The sequence below is a fragment of the Quercus suber genome, unplaced genomic scaffold, assembly GCF_002906115.3.
Source record: "Quercus suber isolate HL8 unplaced genomic scaffold, Cork oak 2.0 scaffold_131, whole genome shotgun sequence".
NCBI classification, from domain to species: Eukaryota; Viridiplantae; Streptophyta; class Magnoliopsida; order Fagales; family Fagaceae; genus Quercus; species Quercus suber.
The window spans coordinates 1,092,559-1,116,522 of NW_027069594.1; the positions used below are offsets into that span (position 1 = coordinate 1,092,559).

Consider the following 23,964-nt stretch of genomic DNA (forward strand, 5'->3'; position numbering starts at 1 on the left):
TCCTATTTTACCGTCTTAAAAAACCATTTTATCAATTATACAATACACAAGCATCCTAACTTTTATTTTACTATACTACACTTAAAAATAATATAAAAATATTTCTCTCTTCTCGCTCTGATCTCTATTTCTCTTCCTCTGTCAACCACCCACCACCACCACCGTCTAGCTTCTCAGTCACACCACCCACCTCTGTTGTGCAAAATCCAGCCAAATCAAAATCCAAAATCAAAATCAAAATCCAAACCCATTTGTTCTCACAAACTCTTCCTCATCATCATCATCATCAAACCCATTGGAACAAATCCCTCAACCCATCGGAAAAAATCACAACCAACAAACCTAAATCCAACCACCCAAATGCCAACCCAAACACCACCCAAACGCCACCCAAATCTGACCCAAATGCTAGAAACCCATGAACAAACCCACACTGGAAATCCATGAACAAACCATGACCTCCACGCCTCCACCACAGAAGCTGATCAAGCCTTCATGCTATCACCTCCATGCCGTTGAAGAAGAGAGAGCAAAAAGAAAAAGAGAGAAAGATAATGAAAATTATGATCTACAGAAAAAGGAGAGAGAAGACCAAACCGATTAAAGAATAATTTTTGTTTTTACCATTGAACTACAATACAATTCAACATTTAGAGTCACACTGTAACATAATTGTATATTTTTTTGCAATAGTTATATTTTACATCTTTTAATGGAGTGGGTCTTTTGGGCTTGAATTGTAAAATGGGCTTACATTTGGGATTCCCTCTGTCCGCTGCTGATGCTCCAATAAATAGCCTAATCTTTAGCAAAAGTCAAGCCTATCCTTATAAATTGTCACTGTCATGGTCATCAATCATATGATATATAATTATTTATATCATCTAAATAATCACATTAAAAAGCGTGCCTTTTCCACTTTCTCATATTTTTTATTATATATTTTTATTTATTTATTAAATTCTGATAAGTTTTTGTAACGTAAAGCAAACGACACACAGACAAGATAGACCAACTTTCCCACCAATAATTTCTTTTTTCTCCTTCTCCGAGAAAAGTCTCTCTTTCTCGAACATTTTCCCGAGAAAATGCTGGAATCACAAGCCCACCGTCGCCTCCATGCAATTCAATGCCACCTCCTCCCTTCCTCCACCGCCTCCGACGACGACTCTTCCTCTCACGTTCAACCAAACCTCACCGCTGCTGAGTTCTTTCACGGTTCTCTCTCTCTCTGTGTCTCTTTCTCTCTACCTATATGTATGTATGTGTGTGTGTAGGAGTTTGATAAGCATAACAAGCAGTTGAAGTATGGAAGCTCTGAATATAGATGTTGTAGCTGTGTGAATTTTGAGTTTTGGAGTTATGTGACTTGAGACTTGTTGTGATGCTTAGGCCACGTTTGGTTCGTAGCTCGAAATTAACAGATTCTCGTGAAGTTGTTTTTTTTTTTTTTCTTCTAAAAAATAAAATCCTGAAAAACCGCGAAAGCAATGAAATGCTGTCGTTTTGAGTGTTCTGTTCTTCCATGCGTTTTTGTTTTCTTAATAAAGCGTTAAAATTAAAAAATAAAAATAAAAAAATTTTTTTTTTTGGGCTGAAAAATAAAAATAAAAAGATAAAGATCCTCTCATTTGCTTCTATGTGATGTATATAAGAAAAAGTTAACGAATGCCCAATGCCCTTTTGAGGAACTTTTTATAGTAAAAGAAAATAAGAATTGACTTTTTGACGCTGTTTTATATATTTTTATTTTTATACATATGGTATCAAAACCTTCTTAAAATAGTAAAATGGTTTATTATCAAATATTTTAAGCCATTCATTAATGGGACCCAAATGTATATATGTTTGTTATGCTCCCCATACACGCACTGACACATGGACTGAAATTATATTGGGACCCAAATGTATATATGTTTGTTATGCTCCCCATACACGCACTGACACATGGACTGAAATTATATTTTAAGACATGACCTAAGTTGAATTTTAACTATTAACTGAAATCATGTTTTAAAACATGATTTAAAAAAAGAGCGCTTATTGGGTGCGCAATAACAAGTGTGTAATAAGATTACGCATTGCCACATTGGCTGAGATTATATTTTAAGACTTGACCTAAGTTGAATTTTAATTAATAACTGAAATTGTGTTTTAAAACACGATTTTAAAAAAAGAGCGCGTATTGGGTGTGCAATAGCAAGTGTGTATTAAAATTTATTGATATATAATTACAGTAGATTTGAACCCTGATTGCAATTGGCTTTTAAAATTTTATTTTTTTATTTGGTGTTCTTTGTATTAATGCATGCTCTTGTATCAAAATGTTGGGTTTGGCCTTTTGAGCAGGCCAGGGGTACAGTGTAGTTCTTCCAGAAAAATTGCAAACAGGAAAATGGAATGTGTATAGGTAATGCTTGTTTCTATTTTTCACTTCCATTAGCTTCATGTCATGTAGCTAACTTTTTTTACTTTATTTTATTCTGACAATGTGAGGACTTTGCTATTCATTGGTGGCAGATCAGCGCGTTCTCCTTTGGAGCTTGTAACTAGATTTGCCGACCATCCTGAAATTGGGACTTTGCATGATAACTTTGTGTGAGTGTTCTTACTCTCTTGCTTGTAAATACAATGTGCTTGTTGCTGTTTGCTCATTTTGCTTTTGTAATTACAACTGTATGTACGCTTAGAGATTTTCGCCTGAATTTACTGTAAAACAAGGGAACATTGTGAATACAGGCATGCTGTTGAATCTTTCCGTGATTACAAATACCTGGGTACACGAATTTGGGAAGACGGTACAGTTGGAGAGTAAGTTATCAATTACTCAAGCATGTAGATCAGTTTGATTGTACATTATTAGTGTTCTCCACATAAGATTGTGTGGCATGTTCCTGACAAACGAAGGTACAAATGGATGACATATGGAGAAGCGGGGACTGCTTGTGAAGCAATTGGTTCTGGCCTTCAGTATCATGGGTTTCAAAAGGTGACTAACTTCTAGAGCACTTTAGATTCTTGTTTTTTAAGGACCCCATTTCTATTGAACATATTTTGAACAAGCTCATAACTCCTGTTCTTGTGTCTGGTATTTAGCCTGTATATAAACTTCAATTTATGTTAGGTACCTGCATACTCAGCTAGAAGTTGTCATATCGTGAAATATTTTATTACTGTAAATATGATTCCATTGTCTGGTCTCTCATGGAACAGGGAGCTTCCATTGGACTTTATTTTATAAACAGACCAGAGTGGCTGATTGTGGATCATGCCTGTTCATCTTATTCATATATCTCGGTTCCCCTGTATGACACTCTTGGTGAGTATCTATGAGTCCAGATTTATCTTTCCTAATCTATGAGCCCAGTTCTGACTTCTGACTGTGTAATTTCTAGTGCAGGCCCAGATGCAGTTCAGTATGTTGTGAATCATGCTGATATACAGGCTATTTTTTGTGTCCCACAGACTTTGAACTCTGTGAGTTTGATCTTTTCTTCTTTTAAGCTGCATACATTTGGTTATGCTTAGCTAAAGACGAGTGTTTAAATTGGTGTGTATTGCTGCTAGCTGAGAAGGAATTCTAATACATTTCAGCATGTTTCTAGGCTTCACAAGTAAAAAGATAATGATGGGAATGTAACATGGGGAAGATGTGAATTGTTGTAGTTTTTTTCTTATTTGAACCAAATCAATTCCGTATAACAATTCTTTACAATTTTCAGCATAAGGACCTTACCCAAAAAAAATGGAATTCCAGTTGAAAATGCTGAGTCAGTGATTTGGATTTTAGGTTGCTCATTACAAATAGATTGCTTAATGATTCAGGTTTAGTTCGCATGTGTAATTTTTTTTTCATCTTTTAAGAAGCATGATGTTTTTTTCTGCTTAAGATCTATTTCAGTATTTCTTGTCAAAGATTTAGCTCCTAGTATACCTTATGACCATACAACAGAGTTGTTCCTGCTATTTTGAAGTTCCATCAGCCAGTCCTCATATGCTTCAGTGATCTTGTTGAAAGTGGATTCCCTAACCACATTGATGTTGCTTCTTGTCCTTGATTGAATCTCAATTCTACATTTCTTTGACTTTTTTTTAATCACTGATAAAATAAATTTGGATTCCCAATTTGCAAATGTATCTTATCCATTTTCCTGGAACTTGCAGTTGTTGAGCTTCCTATCTGGGATTCCATCTGTACGTCTTATAGTGGTGTGTACTCCACAAATCTCTTTGCAGTATTCTTGTTGAAGTCAAAACAGTGCTTGATCCTTGTAACCCAGTTTTCTAATATTTTTTCCCTGCATCCATGATGACATAGGTAGTGGGAGGTGTAGACGAATATTTGCCTTCTCTTCCTTCTGGATCTGGAGTGAAGCTTGTCTCATATTTGAAACTAATCAGTCAGGTAAGATTGGAATTTTCCCTCTTATTTTCTTTTAAGAATGACATTCTGATGATCATATAAATACACTCATAGCCTGACCAAAGGAAAACATAGATATATAAGGGATTATTGGTAGGGTACTAGACATTCTGATCGTATTAATATACTCATAGCCTGGTCATGACGTGCTTTGAATTCATTTGAATCACATAATTTTGGGATTATTGGACTGTGAGCCCAAACCATGGAAAATGCCAATGTAGCCATTTATTCACTTGGATACTCTTCATGTATTAAAAGTCGAACACAACTAAATTGGTAGGGTACTAGCCTTTTTGGTTTTGATTTACCACATTCAAATCTTCTGCTTCATGCAAGCAGTGTCTTTTTATATTTTTCAATTCTGTTGATTCGACTTTTTTGTTATAAAATTTTCAGATGTTCTGACTATCCTCTTGATGTTCTTAGAATGATTATATGTAAGCAAAATACTATAACCTGATTAGTTTTTACCTCCATTCACAAACCTGATTAGTTTTTTACTCCATTCACAATCCATAACTGGTCTTGTGGATCATTGATCTCAAATGCAAAATTGATATTTTAATTTCTTTCTTTTCGTGAGAGTGTATTTATGTGAAGGAGTTTATATTTTTCCATCACCTTACAGATGATTTTCTTTTAGGGCCGCAGTAGTCTGCAGCCTTTTTGCCCTCCTAAGCCTGAAGATGTTGCAACCATATGCTACACAAGTGGTACTACTGGAACACCAAAGGTAGTGAACTTGTGTATGAATGTTAACTCTCAACTGTGACTATTTTTTGCTACCTACATTTTTAACCATAAACCATGTGCTAAATGGTATAGATTTATGTTTCAATTTTTCTTTTCTCCTCTTGGAAAGGGAGTCGTATTGACACATGGAAACCTGATTGCGAGTGCTGCTGGTTTTTGTCGTGCAATCAAGTTCACTTCCTCTGATGTGTGAGTGCCATAATTTCTTACAGAATTTGAAGTCAATTTGAAAGTTGTTTCAATTCTTTTTTAATCTTGAAATATTATTTTTATTTAAATTATATCTTACTTTTCACAGTTACTTCTCGTATCTTCCTTTGGCACACATCTATGAACGAGCAAACCAATTTATCTTAGTGTACTACGGTGGTGCTGTTGGTTTCTACCAAGGGGTATGTGGTACATTTGAATATTGAATTTTTAGTAACTCGAGGTTGAAAACCTTGAGCATAAATATCAGTTAAATTACACTGTATATGTCATACAAATGGAGGAAACTAAATAATGTTTTTATGCTTGTACCTTTTTCCTATAACATGGGTTCAGCATGTTATTTTGGCATTCTAGTCTGTCAAAACTCAAAAGAGTATATATATGAACTACATAATACAATATGCGAAATTCTGGCACTTCACAAATGCTATTGCATTTTTTCATATATTCCTGTTTATTGTTTGACTGAACTGTCATATTAAAAGTCTGGCATTTCACAATACATAGTGATAAGTTTTTAAGGTTTAATTTTTCTAAACATTGAGTTGATGAGAGTCCTATTGCATTACTTACCAAAAAAGAAGAAGAAAAAAGACTTCTGGATTCTAGTATTCAAGCTAGTGTTGGTCCTGGCCATTGACACTCAATTTCTACAGTATTCCATACAACAATAGCTTTAGTTCCTGAGTTAGTATAATGCTTTAGTACTCTTGGTGCAGCTTTTAACAAAACTTGCTATTTTGGTTTCAGTTCCTATGAACGTGCAAGTATTCAATGTTCAAATTTTCACATTAACCAGACATAATGGCAATTCATTTAGAAATACACTATTTAAATATAGCACAACAGTATAGCTTTGTTCTGCATAGAGTAAGGGAGTGTAATGTGGCTCAGATGGTTATAAAATTTGATTTACTGTCAAAACAAGTATTCAGTGCTTTATAAATGTTGATCCACAGTATACAGCAAGTTCCTTGGTGTTGCACGTTTTTGGTTTTTTTAACAGGTTTAAAGAATGTTCATGTTATTTCTTTATTCCAGTTCATGTGTAACTGTGTCCTTGTTTTCAGGACAATTTGAAATTGATGGATGACTTGGCTGCTCTCAGACCAACATTATTTTGCAGTGTTCCTCGATTGTATAATCGAATATATGATGGGTAATCATGGCTAAGGGCTGGGTGTTGCTTAAATTTCTCGTTTGTTTGCTATTTGCATTGTTACTCCAGGCCTAATTCAGTTTATTGTAATAGAATTACAAATGCTGTAGCAAATTCTGGAAAGCTAAGGGAGGGACTATTTAGAGCTGCCTACAACTCTAAGAAGCAAGCCATAATGAGTGGTATTGGTGCTCATAACTATACCCTTTTCATATTATAGCATAATCTTCTTATTAAGTCCCATGCCCTCCATTATCATAAAATACAAGAACAACATAGAGTTCACATGATGAAAGAAATAAATTGTAATGATTTCAGGCCGGAATCCATCACCAATGTGGGACAGATTAGTATTCAATAAAATAAAGGAAAAGCTTGGAGGACGGGTCCGTTTTCTGGGATCGGGTGCTTCACCATTGTCTCCAGCTATCATGGACTTTTTGAGGGTGTAAGTTGGAGAATGCGCTATAGAATGTAGAATGGTTGTCTGTTTGAATGTTAATAAGGACTGATGTCTCCAAAAATAACAGGTGCTTTGGCTGTCAAGTACTTGAAGGATATGGCATGACCGAGACTTCTTGTGTCATAAGCATAATGGATATGGGTGACAATTTATCTGGTCATGTTGGGTCTCCTAGTCCTGCCTGTGGTAAGTTCTTGACTCATGGCATTGAAGATAATCAAAGAAAATTATGGTGCAATCATGCTTGATTGGATTTTGGTTTCTAGTTACCGGATTCAGATTCTCCTTCATCAGTATGTTTGTGTTTCTTTGTGCTTAGCTGTATTTCCCTTTTTTCGGTTTCAGAAATAAAACTTGTGGATGTTCCTGAAATGAACTACACCTCCGAAGATCAGCCTCATCCTCGTGGTGAGATCTGTGTGAGGGGTCCGATTGTGTTTCAAGGCTACTACAAAGATGAAGTCCAAACGTACTTTTCTTGTATTCATTACTATTTTATGGAACTAACATATATTATTATTTGAATCTACCTGACTGTAAAGTTGATTGGACAGGAGTGAAGTCATTGATAATGATGGATGGCTGCATACAGGAGACATTGGGTCATGGTTACCTGGAGGCCGCCTTAAGATTATTGATAGGTAGTGTTTTAATAATTTTAATCATGATATTTAAAAGAATTGATATTGGCACAACTTGGTTTTTTGTTCGAAAATAAATAGCATTGCTTATAGTGCTCTTAAACATCTAAATTGCAATGTAAAGTCAAGAACTATTATCTCTGAGATTTGGAGTTTGCTAGTTGAACTGTCAATCTTCTAAGTTCTAACTACGTTGTAGATCATTTTCCATGAAAGATGAATACATATAACTTTATGGGGGAAAGACATGGCATTTGGCTGTACACTTAATTGATTTTGTATGGGATAGTCAAAAGTAATAGTAAAACATTTTATCTTTTTCCTAAATAAAAATTGATCCATTGTCATGCTCACTGTCAGAAAATACCCTCCTGTGCATGTGATGCATGCTAAATATCACATTATTAGTTCACATTATCCATAAGCTCACAGAATAAATTTTGAAATTTCATGATGAGGATAACCATATGGATAAGCCGGTTTCTCACTCAATAACAATTTGACATACTGGCACTCATGGCAAGCATGGGGAGAAAATGTAATTCTAAGTCCACTGCATGCTTGCAAAATGTGCATGATACAAAAGATGTTAGGGGAGAGGGCAATTAAGATTTTTTTTGGGCATGAGTAATAAGCTAATCCTGCCTCTGTATATCCAGTATGTGGTAACAGGACTGTAAATACACACTGGTAGATATGAGAAAGTATCTCCTAAGCCTGCTCTATTATGAATAAGATAATTTTTGGGTAGATACAGGGTAACTTTTGGATAAATTATTGGGCTGTCTTTGTCCGTCTCATTGCCACAAGTTTAAACCATAAGAAAAATAATTCCTTTTTTTGGGTGTCTTCTGACCGGAAATCATTTTATTGAAATATGACAATGAATAAAATCTGAAATTTGTATGATCTTATTGAATTTCTGTTGTCAACTCATAACAGGAAAAAGAACATATTTAAGTTGGCACAGGGTGAGTACATAGCACCAGAGAAGATTGAGAATGTATATACCAAGTGCAAATTTGTTTCTCAATGTTTCATATATGGTAAGGAAATGGAAGTTATTCTGTATATCGAATTCCCCAGCTAGTCAATGCTGACTGCTTGATTTGTTCTTAGGCGATAGCTAAGAAAAATAATTCCTTTTTTTGGGTGTCTTCTGACCGGAAATCATTTTATTGAAATATGACAATGAATAAAATCTGAAATTTGTATGATCTTATTGAATTTCTGTTGTCAACTCATAACAGGAAAAAGAACATATTTAAGTTGGCACAGGGTGAGTACATAGCACCAGAGAAGATTGAGAATGTATATACCAAGTGCAAATTTGTTTCTCAATGTTTCATATATGGTAAGGAAATGGAAGTTATTCTGTATATCGAATTCCCCAGCTAGTCAATGCTGACTGCTTGATTTGTTCTTAGGCGATAGCTTGAACTCGAGTCTAGTAGCTGTAGTTGCAGTGGATCCAGATGTAATGGAAGCTTGGGCTGCGTCTGAAGGCATCAAGGTGGTTGACTCCACAAAATTTAGTCTTTTGCTGTTTTTTTGAATCATATAGGTCTTGAATAAGACATTCTTGTTTGAAACAGTTCTCTTTTCAAGGCCATTTAGAAATCAACATATGGTTTCATCTCTTTTTGTCATTAACCATTATGCACAACATAAACCATATTATATTGTTGAACCATAAGTTCTTGTTAGCATCAATTTTTAGTTCGTTTAGAAAACTTGTTTCAAGGTTTGCAAGACCCATTCATACAATTTTGATTAGGAAAAGTTGTCCAATGATTTCCACTACAAAATGCAAAAAAAGTTGTCCAATGATTTCCCTAATTTTTAACTGTCTTTTTATTCTTACAAGAAGCTGAGTTGAGTTGGTGTGAGTGCTTAAATGTGATTGGAGGCCACATTCTTCAATGATGATTATTTATGCACTCTGCCTAGAGTCATTATGGTTCCATATGAGGCATCAATGGACAATGAAGGAATGTTTCTACTTTTTTCCTTGTCCTTTCTAATGATCTTTTCAAATTCCATATTTCTGCAGTATGAAAATCTAGAACAATTGTGCAATGATCCAAGAGCGAGAGCTGCAGTTCTTGCTGAAATGGATGCTGTTGGAATGGAAGCTCAGGTAATTTTGAAGATAAACTATTTAGCTTCTATAGTAGTCCTTAGTTTTGAAGCTTCTGTTATAACTGCAGTTGAGAGGTTTTGAATTTGCAAAAGCTGTAACTTTAGTGCTTGAACCATTCACCTTGGAGAATGGCCTTCTCACTCCAACATTCAAGGTATGCAGATTATTCTTTTTCCTCTTAGACCATAGGCCCCATTACGCTAATGCACCATTTAAATGTCAAAAGATGAAAGGAAAGTGGATTGGACTGGTTTCTTTGCCACCTGTTTTCACTCAAAACAAAGCGTTGTTGAGAATGTATCAGACTTGAATTATGTTGCAGATCAAGAGGCCTCAGGCAAAAGCATACTTTGCCAAAGTGATATCGGACATGTATGCTGAGCTTTCTAAATCAGATCCAAAACTGTAGAAAATGTGATGATGGGAAGTTCATGTAAGCAGCATGCAGGGACTTGTGGCATACGTACCTAAGAGAGGTTTACAGTTACTACAAACTTTACTAAATAGACCTTAAAAAATGATGTATTAATTTTTTAACATAAAACAAAATAAGTAATCTAGGAATTTATTTATTATATTGTTGAGTGACACTTATTATATTCATTGTCATGTAAATTTATGAGGCATTTTTTAATAAAATTGATATTAATAGTAGCTTTAGCATGATCCATTTACCTAATAATCGCAAAAGTCGAGTGTTTGTGGCTTGTATCTTGAATGAATAAGATCTCTATTCTTTGTTTTGTTTTTAACTAGGCTTCATTGGTAACTCCACTATTTGCCCAAGATGGGCTCAAACATTTTTGGTCTGGAAAACCTGCAAAATTTCTGTGACGAAGTTGATTTATTTATTTGTTTATTTTTTTAGGGTGTGTGTTCTGAAATGCTATTCGATAAATAAGAAACCTGAAGTTAAAATGCATTGTTTACTAAGGGGATGGCACGTCGGAAATAAAGTTGTATAGAAAATGACTAATTGAAAAGAGATATTCTGACAGAAGAATATGGATGGAACAAGAGCTGCAAAAGGCGATGAGAAACAAGTTATTTGAGAGGAATAGAATTAGGGACTTGAGGGTTTTTTAATGATGCTCTCCTGGCTAAACAAGGCTGGTGTTTTTATTTTATTTTATTGCATCTTTAAAGCCAAATATTTGCCTGTCCTTTTTTTTTTTTTGGGAGGCCATCCTTCATTCCTTTGTCTGAAAAGGCATTTACTCTAGTGGGTCTTCGAGTATCAAATGAAGTTGTGGGCACAAGATTTGTTGCCAGGAACCAGTGGGGCACAGTGGTTTCTGCAAGAAGTAAAGCAGTGGTGGGGAAAGGTAATAATGAATTCAGAGAGAGCTTGTTTTTGAATGTGGCAAACAATGTCCAGTGCAAGCCAGCAAAGCTACTAGGGTCCTACCCCCCCAATTATTCTGATCTGGGACCCCTAGTGGACGATATTTTGCTCATTTTGTGCACACTTTGGTGCTTTATCTTTTGCTTTTGTTAATCATGGTGCTAATAGAGCTGCTTTCTGTTATGGCAAATATGGCTAAGGTAGAGGAGGAAGTATGGCTCGAATGCCCTTCTTTCTTTGGTCCATGTCTTACACAATGTAAGCTTTTGAGAGAGATTGAGAGAGAGAGAGAGAGAGAGAGAGAGAGAGAGTTACAATTCACCCGATTGTGGATTTGTCCATCACAATTCTGTCTACAAAGTTTAATGTTACATTTGACCCCTAAGATTTTAAATTCCGTCTAAAGTATCTTTATTGATTTTATTTTAATCCAAACTCTAGGGGTCAAGATATAGTAATTGAAAATTCCTGTAGGCTTATATTGTTATTGAATCAATCCAGTTGGGGAATTTATTTGTCCAACAAATGCAAAGCAAAATTCGGTAATTTGGGCGGAACCTTATCAATTTCATTAGAATCCAAATTTTTGGAAGTCAAATGTATCAATTAAAAGTTTGTGAACTAAATTGAGACTGGCCAACTAATGAGGCTAAGCGCTAGTTCTCACACCAATTATGGGACCTGCAATCTCCCTTGTAAAGGGCGAATACCAAAAGAGTGAACAGCGAATCCCTAAATTTTTAATCTGAGTTAAAAACTCTTGATGCCTATGGGCAAAGTACTTTCCCAACCGGTTTTTAACATCCAGAAAACCTAAGTAAAGAAAGTTGAGCTGCCTCCAGAGAGTCAGAGACAATAAACTGGTTTCTATGGGTGCACATTGGACCCATCATGAGTGCTCACATGTTAGAGCCATGAAAGGTAAAAACCCACTAGAGCTGATATCACAATGGTGGAGTTGCAGCACAGAAAGCAGTGGAAAATCCTTATTCCCATGACTATAAGGAACACAATCGTGAGAAGCATTAGACATGAAGATCATAGAATAAAACAGGTCTACTAAATCTTGAATAGGCCCTAACTTTGGCAAGTATAAATTAAAACCTTTGAATACCATCAATAGTTCTAAAACAGCAATTGAATGAAATTGCATTTTTTATCAAAAAAAAGAAAAGAAAAAAAGAAGCTAATCCCTACAGTGTATGTACTGTATAAAGTTATAATCATTTTAAACAATGTTTGGTTTCTACATTACATGTATAAAGGAAAATATGAAAGAAAACCCTTCAATTATTAAAGAACAACAAAGAACAAAGCTAAGCTTAAGATCACTGTTTAACAAGTGGCCGTGTGTTGTTCCAAAGCCATTGACAAGCAGAACCATCCAGCAGTGGTGACACCTGCGACATTTCTAGGTTATTTAACAGAAATTCAACACATGAAGCAGGTAAGACAGAATGACTGATTATGCGTATGTGTGCGCAGAACTCAAGTCCTTGCGAGATAAGAAAGAGCAATGATTCTATTCCACCTTTTGAAATGAAAGAAAATATGGGAGTTCTAAAACATGTTTTCATATTTTCATTCTAAACCAGTGACATGATATTCATATGTCTGCAAAATTTGGCTTATATGGTTTTCTCTACTGACTGAAAAGCAAGGTGTAAAACACCAAATTAAATCCAGTACTCTAAATACAACAGGGTACAGTAAAAATAGATGTTTTCTTCATGAATCACACGAAACCTACTTTGAATTTCAAAAGCTATGAGAAACATGGATTTTTATAAAAACATATTTCAGTAGTTTGTCACCATGAGTCCAAACTTCTATATACCAAATAAAAGTACATAGAGATCAAAATAGTTTCTAGATGTGGAATATAACCTTTTCCCAAACTTGTGAATGGTAGTCATTGAGCCAATCAACTTCCACAGCAGAGAGCAAAGATAAGTCAATCAGTTTACTCTGCATGATGAAAATAGCAAATCAGAAGCATATAAAAAAGGAAAAAAAAAAAAAAAATCTCTATCACAATCTTGTTTTAGACAGACAATTCAAGTTGCAACGGAAATCAATAACTCAAAAGTAGATGGTACAAAATAATATAATCCAGAGAGGACATTCTTATCCATGTAGCCACTATTTTTTTTTTCCTGCCTCTCATATATTGAATTAAGAAACACTACAAAGGACTCAGCTTTGGACCTCTTGTAAGATGCAACGTGCTTGAACTTTTGAAATGCTTTCTAAATTATTTCATGATCCATGTTTGCAATTGACAATTTCGAAAATAACACAGATTGTCAATTTTTTCCATTTATTTAATTTAGTGCCACTTATCCATTTTGGATGTTGATTAGAATGATGGCCAAATATCATGACCATAGAAACATCACACTCAGTTCTAGCACTCATTCTTTAAATAATATTCTATTTATGCTTACCTCAAAGGGGAAAGAAGAACATTATAAGGTAGTGGAATTTTCAGAAAATAATCTGAAAGTTTCTATGTGATTGTCAAATATATCCCCCCCCCCCCAAAAAAAAAAAAAAAAAAAACCACCAAAGATGAAGTTTCCAAGCATAAAGGATTGAGAAGTATGTCTAAAATAGGTTACAAGAATCTCAAAATATATGTGTGTGTGAGAGAGAGTCTCTCTCTAGTATGTGTGTATATATATATATATATATATTAGAGTATCTCTCTTTGACTAATGCATTCATTTAACCATGACTAAGTTCCTCCAATGGCGAAAATATTAGTGTTGCCACCTAACCTATTTTGAAGCCCACTAGAGCAACGGAGCTCAGTATGTGTGAGCATGATGTAATGTAAACTGAGTTTCAGCAAAGAGGCTACAGGAAAGTAGAACACTTAAACAATTAAATGACCACAGCTAACTGTCAAAAAAAAAAAAAAAAAGGCTACAGCCGATATTCCCCACACAGGAAACATAGCAGGTTTTATTCCACTGTAAAATTAAGTTGCCTATTTTGGGCCAAGCAAAGATTCAGATGCATTGATCTTGATTTCTCACACAACCTTACTAGGATTATGTTAATGGCAAAAGATGTGATGTACCAGGAAAATGTTGGCATACCTGAATGGGGACAAATGTGAGTTTTTCAAATCCCAGGTATCCAACCCCTCCAAATCGATTAGGTGTGTCAACATCTTTCACATAAAGGAGATTCTGCAGAAGAAAACTTAAATCACCATCTAAGAAGAGTGCGATTAAGAAAAACATATCATAATTTTAACGAGCCACCAGCATCAACAATAAAGAAACACATCTCCGTGAGAAAAAAGAGAAATAGAATATTCTGTGAATTAACTAAAAAATATGTGAAATTGTAAGCTAAGCATCACACTATTTTTCTTTTTTAATTTTTTCTATAAGTACCAAAATTATTAGAAGAAAAAAATTTGAGCCCAACCTCAACTTCTAGGAAATTTACAAATGAAACTACGTATTTTTAAGTGCTACATGTTTCTATAACAACCTGTTAAAGGTTTGAATATCTAAAATCAATCTACACATCCATACAGAAATATATAGAAAAGAACAACTTTTATCAAGTGTTACAAAAATTACAGGCAGGCTCTGTGGTCACTATCTTTGCACTAAGAAGGTAATGCAAACCCTTATGTATCTGCTTAGCTCATACATACATTTTCTTCTTCACCACCAACTACATTGATTTTTGTCTAGCCAATGAACCTTGAAAACATAGCATTCAAGTCAAAGAAACATACCCATTTTTATCTAACAGGACCTAATAAATTGATTTAGTCACTGATGGTAAACTTTCCAGTGATATTGGTAGCTGAATGAATTTTCAAGGACATAAAAAAGAGCCACTGAAGAGTGTACCTCAATTCGAATACCAAAGGCATGGTCTTCATAATAGCCAGGTTCATTGCTGACAATCATGCCTCTCAATAAGGGGGTCATATTTCCATATCTAAAGCTAATACTTTGAGGGCCCTCATGAACATTTAATGCAGCTCCCACACCATGTCCAGTTCCTAAAAATGGAAGGAAAAGGAAATCATTTAATTAAGCCAACAGATTCGTTTGTTTACTTAAAAAAAAAAAAAAAAAAAAAAAAAATCTTAACTGCCAAAATTAGGCATCTGGACTCTCAAAAAGTACAAGAAAAAAAAAACCATAGTACACATGCTACAAACAATATATATAACCACACTGATTATTTAACCAAGAGATCATTAAGGGATGATACCCAAGATCAAAATGCACAAAATAGCAGATTGCTTTAATGTGAGAAGCAATAATATTCTGAAGTGACAAGAGATTCATACTTCTCTAAGTCCAATTTTTTTTTTTTTTTTTGATAGGTAATAGATATTTTCATTAAATAAAAGTACACCATGTTCACGATGATGAATAGATTGTACTAGAAACAAGTATAAACAAATCAAACAGAAACAGAAACAGATTGCATGAAATCAAAAACGGATATACATTGTGTAAAACCCCAAATACGAGACCACCCAAACAATGTCCCAACTAGCAAAGACTTCAAAAAATCAGCAGATTTCTCAACATCCTCAAACGTATGGGTATTTCGTTCCCTCCAAATTAGCCACATTAAACAGGCTAGAACCATATTCTAGACCAAAGAAGAGTGTAAGTGTAACCCCAAATAATTCTCCCATGCAAAAAGAAGAGAAACAACTGCCCTTGGCATCACCCAATGCAATACAAACATAAAAAAAGCTTCACTCCATAAGGCGTGTTACAATGAAGTAAAAGATGATCCACTGTTTCTCCATCACAACAGCACAAGCAACACCAATAAACCAAAGAAAAGTTCCTTTTTACAAGGTTGTAAATAGTAAGAATACTATCTCGAGCCGCGGTCCATAAAAAGAAAGACACTCTTCTAGGTATCTTCTACAAATAAATTTCCAAGAGAAAGGAGGAGTAGATAAGGAATTATAGAAAGAGCGCACATCAAAAACACCATTCGGGGTTAACTTCCAAAGCAAACTATCAATCCCCTCACCCCTAGGCATTTTGGAATAAATAAGCTCATAATAATTCTGTGGGCATTATTAATTAAACAGATAACCAAAAAAAAAAAAAAAAACTACCTGTAAAACTCGAGTGAAGCATTCTTTTTGTCGTGCAGTAGGTTCGCCAAAATGCACTGTCCTGGTTATGTCAGTAGTACCATCAACATATTGAGCTCCACTATCCAATAAGAAGAGTTTCTTTGCATCCACAACAGCACAACTTTCTGTTTCTGGTTTGTAGTGTATGATAGCCCCATTTGCACCAGAAGCTGGAAGAACATCCTAACCGTTAACAGTGAGAGGTTTAATTACAGATAGCAACAGCTTCTGTATATATCATTAGTTGCAATTTGTGGAGCAACTAATACAATTATCCTTTGAGTAAGTGCCAAAAGGAACTGAACCCTGAAACTTGTAAGTTGACCACTTTAAAAAGTACAAGAAACAAAAACTTCAAGTCACAGGCAAGCATGTTATGAAGATAAATACTTTCCAAATCCTTTTTCCATAGGAGCGAAAAAAAAATGGTAGTTTAGAGTTATAGAGGGCATAATTTCAGTTCAATTTATTAGTATCCAAGCTGATGTACAATTTAGAATGGCTATATTTTCCCTATGAATTGAGAAATGGTAATCAAAATTACAGAAAGTTTATACCATTTAGAAGTATAATTTGATTTTTTTTTTTTTTGGTGATAAGTAAAATATGATCTAAATCCTTAAATAGAAAGAAAAAAAATGGTCATCAGAGTTACAGGAATTGATATACCACTTATTGTGTCAAAGCTTGTATCAATGAAACCAGCCTGCTTGGAACGAAAGTCCAGGAGTTTGTCTGCAACTTCCACCTCTGTTAATTTCACATCCTTATGAATTTCATCTTCCACCCAGACCCAAAATTGTGCTAGAGCAGCAGCATCCCTGTAAAGAAGATATCAGTCACATCTTCCACAAGTTCCTTAGCAAAATTCAACTATGTAATTGAGAAGATAGACTCAAGCTTCCCCAGTAAAGAAATAATTAGTTTGATCCCCAACAAGAGCTCCATCACACAAGCCTACTTAGACTACTAGTATCCTGCTCTTGCTTTACAAGTTCTTTTTCAAAATTCTATCCCAATACGGTGAGAAAATATTATGCTCTTAATTTCCATAGATACCTATGTCTATCCACACAATCACAGGAGAGATGATAAATTTTTTTTTTTCCTTTTTTGACAAGTGAAGTGATATTTATTAATAAAAGATTTTTGTTTGATAGTTCAATAGTTGGGGGAGAGGATATTTGAACCATGGATGTCTTCGTTGGAAACACCAAGAGATGCTAACCAGTTGAGCTACAAGGCTCTTAGCAAATTGCCTTTTTTTTTTTTTTTTTTTTGATAAGTAGCTCTTAGAGAATTGTATTAATTATAAAAAAAAAAAAAATACAAGAGACGGTGAAGGATATTTAATTAGAGGGTAGTAAATCTGATGGATTAATGACAAATAAACCCTATATGAATAATGACAAATAATTAATTATGAATCAACAGTTTCATAAACCCTATATGAATAACATGATTTGATTATTGACCCAGAGTAATTAAAATCTACCCAGATGACTGAACACTGGCAAAGAAAGATAATTAGCAATTCCATTGAAAAACAAAGAATGAAAGAGAGAAAGATATTACCTGAAATAGAAGACACATGTTAATGAAATAATCAATAGGAATAATATGTATTAATGAATGAAGTGATATGCATTCAGGAACTAAATTTCATATAAGTTCCTTCCAATGAATAATTTGTGGCACTAGAAAAATAGAAATTAGCTAGTGATGAGTCTCCAGCCAAATAATGACAACAACAATTAATTCCTTCATATTACTTTGTAATACTTCTAAAAATTTCAAATGACCACTAAAATAACTTGGCAAAAAACAAACATGCCAACCCTAATGCTTACATTCTATATCTTTCTATGATCCACATATACAAAACTTATAAATAAAGATTATCATTCAAGACATTGAAATTGAAAAAATAAAACGCAAAACGGTCACATAAATTCATCAACTTAGATATCAGGTCTTAGGGGAAACAATTAATTACCTTAAATGAGAATTCCGCATCCCTTCTAGCTCTGCATGATTTTTCACTGCCTTTGCCAGAGAAATAGGGGATAATCCATACACCCCAGTGGGTCCACCAGACTGACCATTGGAGCTATCATAGATCTTACTCTGCCCTTTGGTTTTATTCCCGAGGCTCCCCATATATTTGTCGCAGGCAGACTTATAGGCGTTGGCAATGGCCGCATTAACAGAAGATGTATCCAACCAAAGGTGAGTCCCTTGTGCTGCCAAACTGAAGAAGGAAACTCTGTTGTAATTTTACAGCTTGCAGTGCTCACGAAATGAGCTCACCTCAGTATGCATGTAACAATAAACCTAAACCTAAGGCCAGTCTAACCTCAAAATATCATGGTAACTATGCCAGAAAAAAAATGATTATCTGTGTTTTCAGCACTATACACATGAATAAAACTGATCTTTTTTTGATAGGTATGACTAAAACTGATCACAGTTTCACTTCTTTTCACAGCCCATGAGTCTGAACCTCATACCATATGGTATATTGAAATCAAAGCCAGTTCACCAGTATAAAAAAGGACCATGCTTTCCAGTACAGTGCACCACACACACATATTGATAGTTTCCATTTGCACTTGTGCAACCACACACCCACACCCACACATGCGCACACACACATACACATACACAAAATATAAAAGAGAGAGAGCTCCAAACCTTACCTTTCTATTTCAGAAAGAATACAATCATATGGCCTCAACTCTATGCCTGCTTTCTTCAAGTGATCCATCACCTCTGGCGTGACTTTAGAATTGTCCATAAATAATTTTGCTCCATCAAGTTCAACAATTAAGTATGCATACATAACAGGTGAATGGGGAACATCACTTCCTCTCTGTAAAAAAAAAAATGAAGTATCGATTTAAAGATTAAGAGACATAAGCAGGAAAATTAATTTGAACTAATAAATTCAGCTTTGTATTGGGCAATGTATCCCCCCCTCCCCTTACCCCTATCCTAAAGAAAAAAAACAAAATCTATTAAGGAAGTACCATGCTCTATATATCTTTTGTTTTTCCTTTATTTTAAGAGGAGCAAAGGAGCAAGAATTCCAACAAATTCGGAGAAACAACGTCTACATGCAACTCCACTCTAAAAAGCTGTTCAGAAATATTACCAAGTTCAACAGCCAAGCAACTTCATCAAGCACTGATATAACAATTGCAGATGAACCAGCATCAACAAGTTCAGACCTCAGCGAAGACAATTTTGATGCTACGTCTAAACCAGCATATTTTAGGTCATGTATTCTGATTGGTTTTTTAGGAGGCTTAGGCCGTGATTCTCCCCAAACTTCATCCACTAGATTTAAATCATGTAAGTACACCAGCTCATGATTCCTCGTTGCAATTGCCTGCTTCAGTTCCTCCGCAGCATCGGAAGAAAAAAGAAACTGCTCCCTTCACAATACCAAAGACACTGGCATCAGAGACAGAATGCTACAGTGAGCATAAAAAAGCAACAACAGATATCTACCCACAAAAAGAAAGGGAAGCCTATCATGGGGAGAAAATAAAGAATAAAGAAACTAAATAGAAAGAAGCAATGAAAATATTTTGACAGAAAGGGAAATTTACAAAGTAAAACAAGATGTGAATCAATCTCCTACTTGATAATGCCCTATACTTATGAAAATAAACCATAAATTATGATAAGATGAACTTTTTAGAATATGCTCTATGGTTACAAATAAAAAAGCTAGGCGAAATCCAAAGTTTAAAATGAAAGCCCATATGAGAAGTCTAAATCAGCACTCAATGTGATGGAGTATGGATTGCACAGTAAAGAGAAACATGAACAAGAAATTTGGTGTGGCCATTTTAAGAAGCAGAGTATGCTTAGCAAAAAACAATAAATAATAAAGAAGCAGAGAATTGCTCACAGGATCAATGCCAACCCTACCACCAGGAGCCAAAACATCATTAAGCCATTCACTAGTCGTAGGAACTCCAGGATTACCAGCCCGCATGAGAATCCAACACGAATTCAGCTGCTTCTCAGCCTATCATTACAAAGAGGGGAAAAAACTTGTTAGTAAATACTATATGTCTTATTGTAGAGGATATCAAAATAGATATTTCTTCTCCAAATTTAGTTATTTAAAAAAAAAAAAAAATTCTTCCCCAATAATACTATAATGATTTGGCCTGACCAAAGAGGGGAAACTAAAGGTTTTGACTACGCATATAGCACAGAGCTAAAGCTGAAGAGTTGGCACAGGAAGCAAGTATCCTTTTCTCAAACCTGGAGAAAATAACGCCCATCTGTCCAAAGAGCTGCTTCATCCTTTGTGATAACAGCAGTACCAGCACTACCAGTAAACCCTGATATGTAGGTCCTCCTCATGTAACATTCAGCAATGAACTCACTCTGTGGGAGAAAAAAAAAAGCAATTAACATTTGCTGGAGGAAACATTTAATGCAGAAATTCTACAATCCCTAGTACACTAGCAAAGCAACATAAACCCTATAATTCCTAACACTCAGTTGGTGCCCAAAGAGTATGAAAAGAACAATGGATGTTTACATTCAATGGATAAGAATAGCAGGTTTTTTTTTTTTTTTCCTTTCATTTTCATCATGTTTCCTAGAAACCATTGGAGCCTTAGATATGGGCCATATGGCACTTTTAAAATCTATAAAGATGTTAATACAGATACTATCTTAGCAAATAAATTTGCTTTGCAACTATGAAACATTCATTCATAGAATTCGTTCAAAATCCAAGAATTAATGAACAAAGGTGATTAACACCAAAGGGGAACTATTAAAAATAACATTAAAACTAAAAGTACCAAATTTCAAACTTTTGAAGCAACCAACATTTCAGACCCAACAGAAAGAAACAGTCCAGCATACATGTACATACGTGTGTGAGTGTGTGCGTGCGTGCACGTGTGTTATAGAGTACTAAAAGCCTTCATGCTTTCTTCTTTCTTTTTGATAAAAACCTTAATAAAAAATTTACAGAAAAAAGTACAGCAAACATAAAAAACCATTTGATTTCCCAACATATACACCATCATAAACTGCCAAAACTTGAATTTGGTAAAAACTGAAAAAACACTCAACATAACAAAAAACAAAAGCCCAACTCTAACACACAAGCTCACATCCAACAACAAAAACCTCAGTAACTTTGTTAAATTCCATTTCTTCCTACTTATACACCTATACTATCCAATTTAATTACTGATTGCAGGTCCCTAATGCAGTGAGCATGGGGAATCTTGCTAAAGCATATTTACCGCATGGCTAATGGAGTAGTGGACTGGCTAGTAGATTAAGGAAGCAGTGAAATGCAAAGGGAGATTTTATATGACACATGCCCCACCTTTTTGATCACTACATACTTTTGTGATATGATGGGAAACTATTTGCGTACTACTTAATTTTTTAACAATTTCACTAGCTGGTCTGTATATATATTTCAGAGTGCTGATACTACCTCTAAACTTCTCTGTAATACTTTTTACTTTATCTAATATATATAGCCATTTGCATGCAAAACAAAAAAGACCAAAGGCACAATCCCAGACCCCAAAAAACACCAGTTCAAACAAAAGCAAATTAGAAGAACTAAAGGAAGCAGTGAAATGCAAAGGGAGATTTTATATGACACATGCCCCACCTTTTTGATCACTACATACTTTTGTGATATGATGGGAAACTATTTGCGTACTACTTAATTTTTTAACAATTTCACTAGCTGGTCTGTATATATATTTCAGAGTGCTGATACTACCTCTAAACTTCTCTGTAATACTTTTTACTTTATCTAATATATATAGCCATTTGCATGCAAAACAAAAAAGACCAAAGGCACAATCCCAGACCCCAAAAAACACCAGTTCAAACAAAAGCAAATTAGAAGAACTAAAACCCAAGAATTCAGCCTGAACATTCTAAACCCAGTTGCATTTTCTCCTCTAAAACACCAGCACAAAGCACCAGAAACTTGCAACTTCAGTCAAAAACTGAACCAAGAAGCTCAAAATTTTCAACACAATCGCTTAAAACTTCCAGACCCCAAAAGCCACAATTTCAAAAAGAAAATTATAAAATTTCAACCAAAAACCCAAGAATTCAGCCTAAACATTCTAAAACCAGTAAGCATTTTCTCAACTTCAGTCAAAAACTCAACCAGAAAGCTCAAAAAAATCACATACTCAACAACCACAAGTTTAAGCAAAAGCAAGTTATAAAATTTAAACCAAAGACCATGAAATTAGCCTAAACATTCCAAAACCAAGTTCCATTTTATCCTCCTTAACCAACACAAGCACCAATTATTCCCAAAAAAGAAAAAAAAAAGATTTACCAACTTCAACCAAAAACCAATAATTCAGCCTAAATATCCCAAAACCCAGTTCCATTTACTCCTCTATAACACAAAACAAGCACCAAACATTGAAGACAAATTCAACTTCAACCAAAAACTGAACCAAAAAATCACAAATTTCCATAACAAACACGCAAAACTCAGAAAACCCAATTGAATTCAAACCACAAAAGCCACAAATTCACTCAAAACCAATGAAAAAACCCAACCTGGTGAGCGTCCTGAGAGGGAACAATATAGGCATCGATGTCAATCCCGGGCTTCACAAAGAGCTCCCGAAGCCTCCGCAGCTTCTCGTCCGGTTCCGAACCGGCACGGTTCTTTCTTCTAATATCGGAGGATGGCTTGGCTGTGATGGAACCGCAGTTTCGGACAGTGAGGATTGGTGGGTTCGGTGATTTGGTGAAGAGTTTTGGGCTGGTTTTGAATTTGTGGAAAATTGGGAGTGAGAGTGAGACTGATGAGAGGAAGCGAAGGCAGCGAGCGTGTGAGTGAGAATACGTTAGTGGTGATGGTAGTGAGCTCATGGTCACCATTTTCTAGAGAGAGAGTGAAGGCAACAAGAGTCACAGATTGAGAGGACGAAGAAGATGAAGATGGGACTTCGGAAATGTGAGGGAATTGTGTCGTTTTAAGGAAAATAATTTAAAAATGTTGCATTGCTTTTTTACTAAGTTTTGCTTTCTATGATTAGATGGGACATGTGACAAGATTTTCCTTACTTATGATCTATAAAAGCGTGTAAAATAATTATATTTTATTTCATTTAATTTTTTTATTATTTGTTCTTCAAAAAGAATTTTTGTTTTATTTTTTTTTTAGATTGAATTTTTTATTATTTTGATTTTGTTTTTAAGCAGTATCTACTTTTACTTATCTATATGGTATACTTTAAGCCAAAATTAAAAAAAAAAAAAAATTCTATTAGATTTCAATTGTGAGTTAATTTTGTGTCATGTGTCCATTAAAATTTTTTAATCTTTGTGCTAAATAATTTAATGGGTCCAAAATACTAAGAGTCTAATTTTAATAATATACAAAAATAAAAAACCAACAAATATCACCACACTTTATATCTTATTAAAAATTAGAATAAAAATGATTATAAGTGGTATTAAACTTAGGCAAAAATTTTAATATGCATGTAATTTTTTTTAATAATTCGATTAATATTATATATACTTTTATGATTAAAAGAATGTGTCTATTTTTAAATGTATTAATGCGTATGCATAAGTTTACATGCTAATGTTTATAAAGTGCGTAATTGATTAAGTTTTCTTTCGTTGAATTATAGAT

General features: G+C 34.6%; 2 protein-coding genes across 2 annotated transcripts; one reads left to right on the forward strand and one right to left on the reverse strand.

Moving 5' to 3' along the window:
* Positions 1-975: 975 nt before the first annotated feature.
* LOC112037504 (long chain acyl-CoA synthetase 7, peroxisomal) lies at positions 976-10,458 on the forward strand. Its single transcript, XM_065776273.1, has 23 exons — positions 976-1,218; positions 2,350-2,410; positions 2,521-2,598; positions 2,740-2,811; positions 2,908-2,989; positions 3,214-3,319; positions 3,401-3,477; positions 4,165-4,209; positions 4,319-4,405; positions 5,070-5,159; positions 5,289-5,368; positions 5,478-5,571; positions 6,463-6,551; positions 6,645-6,733; positions 6,870-6,999; positions 7,082-7,200; positions 7,360-7,483; positions 7,569-7,655; positions 8,598-8,701; positions 9,083-9,168; positions 9,709-9,795; positions 9,866-9,952; positions 10,121-10,458. Exons 1-23 carry the CDS (start codon positions 1,089-1,091, stop codon positions 10,205-10,207), a joined length of 2,091 nt encoding a protein of 696 aa, XP_065632345.1. The 5' UTR covers positions 976-1,088; the 3' UTR covers positions 10,208-10,458.
* Positions 10,459-12,203: 1,745 nt separating this feature from the next.
* On the reverse strand, positions 12,204-23,295 carry LOC112037503 (aminopeptidase P2). The gene is made up of 12 exons (XM_065776246.1): positions 22,875-23,295; positions 20,568-20,693; positions 20,206-20,325; positions 19,441-19,716; positions 18,986-19,158; positions 18,283-18,537; positions 16,956-17,107; positions 16,263-16,456; positions 15,022-15,204; positions 14,248-14,340; positions 13,031-13,111; positions 12,204-12,543 (listed from the first exon to the last, which is right to left on the reverse strand). Exons 1-12 carry the CDS (start codon positions 23,199-23,201, stop codon positions 12,472-12,474), a joined length of 2,052 nt encoding a protein of 683 aa, XP_065632318.1. The 5' UTR covers positions 23,202-23,295; the 3' UTR covers positions 12,204-12,471.
* Positions 23,296-23,964: the final 669 nt, after the last annotated feature.

Bases quoted from the DNA above. Each gene is read 5' to 3' on its own strand.
- LOC112037504 (XM_065776273.1), top strand. From the start codon at position 1,089: ATGCTGGAATCACAAGCCCACCGTCGCCTCCATGCAATTCAATGCCAC. The intron at 4,406-5,069 runs GTAAGATTGGAA...ATTTTCTTTTAG, and splicing joins ATTTGAAACTAATCAGTCAG to GGCCGCAGTAGTCTGCAGCC. The intron at 7,484-7,568 runs GTACTTTTCTTG...TTGATTGGACAG, and splicing joins TACAAAGATGAAGTCCAAAC to GAGTGAAGTCATTGATAATG.
- LOC112037503 (XM_065776246.1), bottom strand. From the start codon at position 23,201: ATGGTGACCATGAGCTCACTACCATCACCACTAACGTATTCTCACTCA. The intron at 19,159-19,440 runs GTAATATTTCTG...TTTTTTTTACAG, and splicing joins TTGCTTGGCTGTTGAACTTG to AGAGGAAGTGATGTTCCCCA. The intron at 13,112-14,247 runs GTATGCCAACAT...TTCATCATGCAG, and splicing joins TCACATTTGTCCCCATTCAG to AGTAAACTGATTGACTTATC.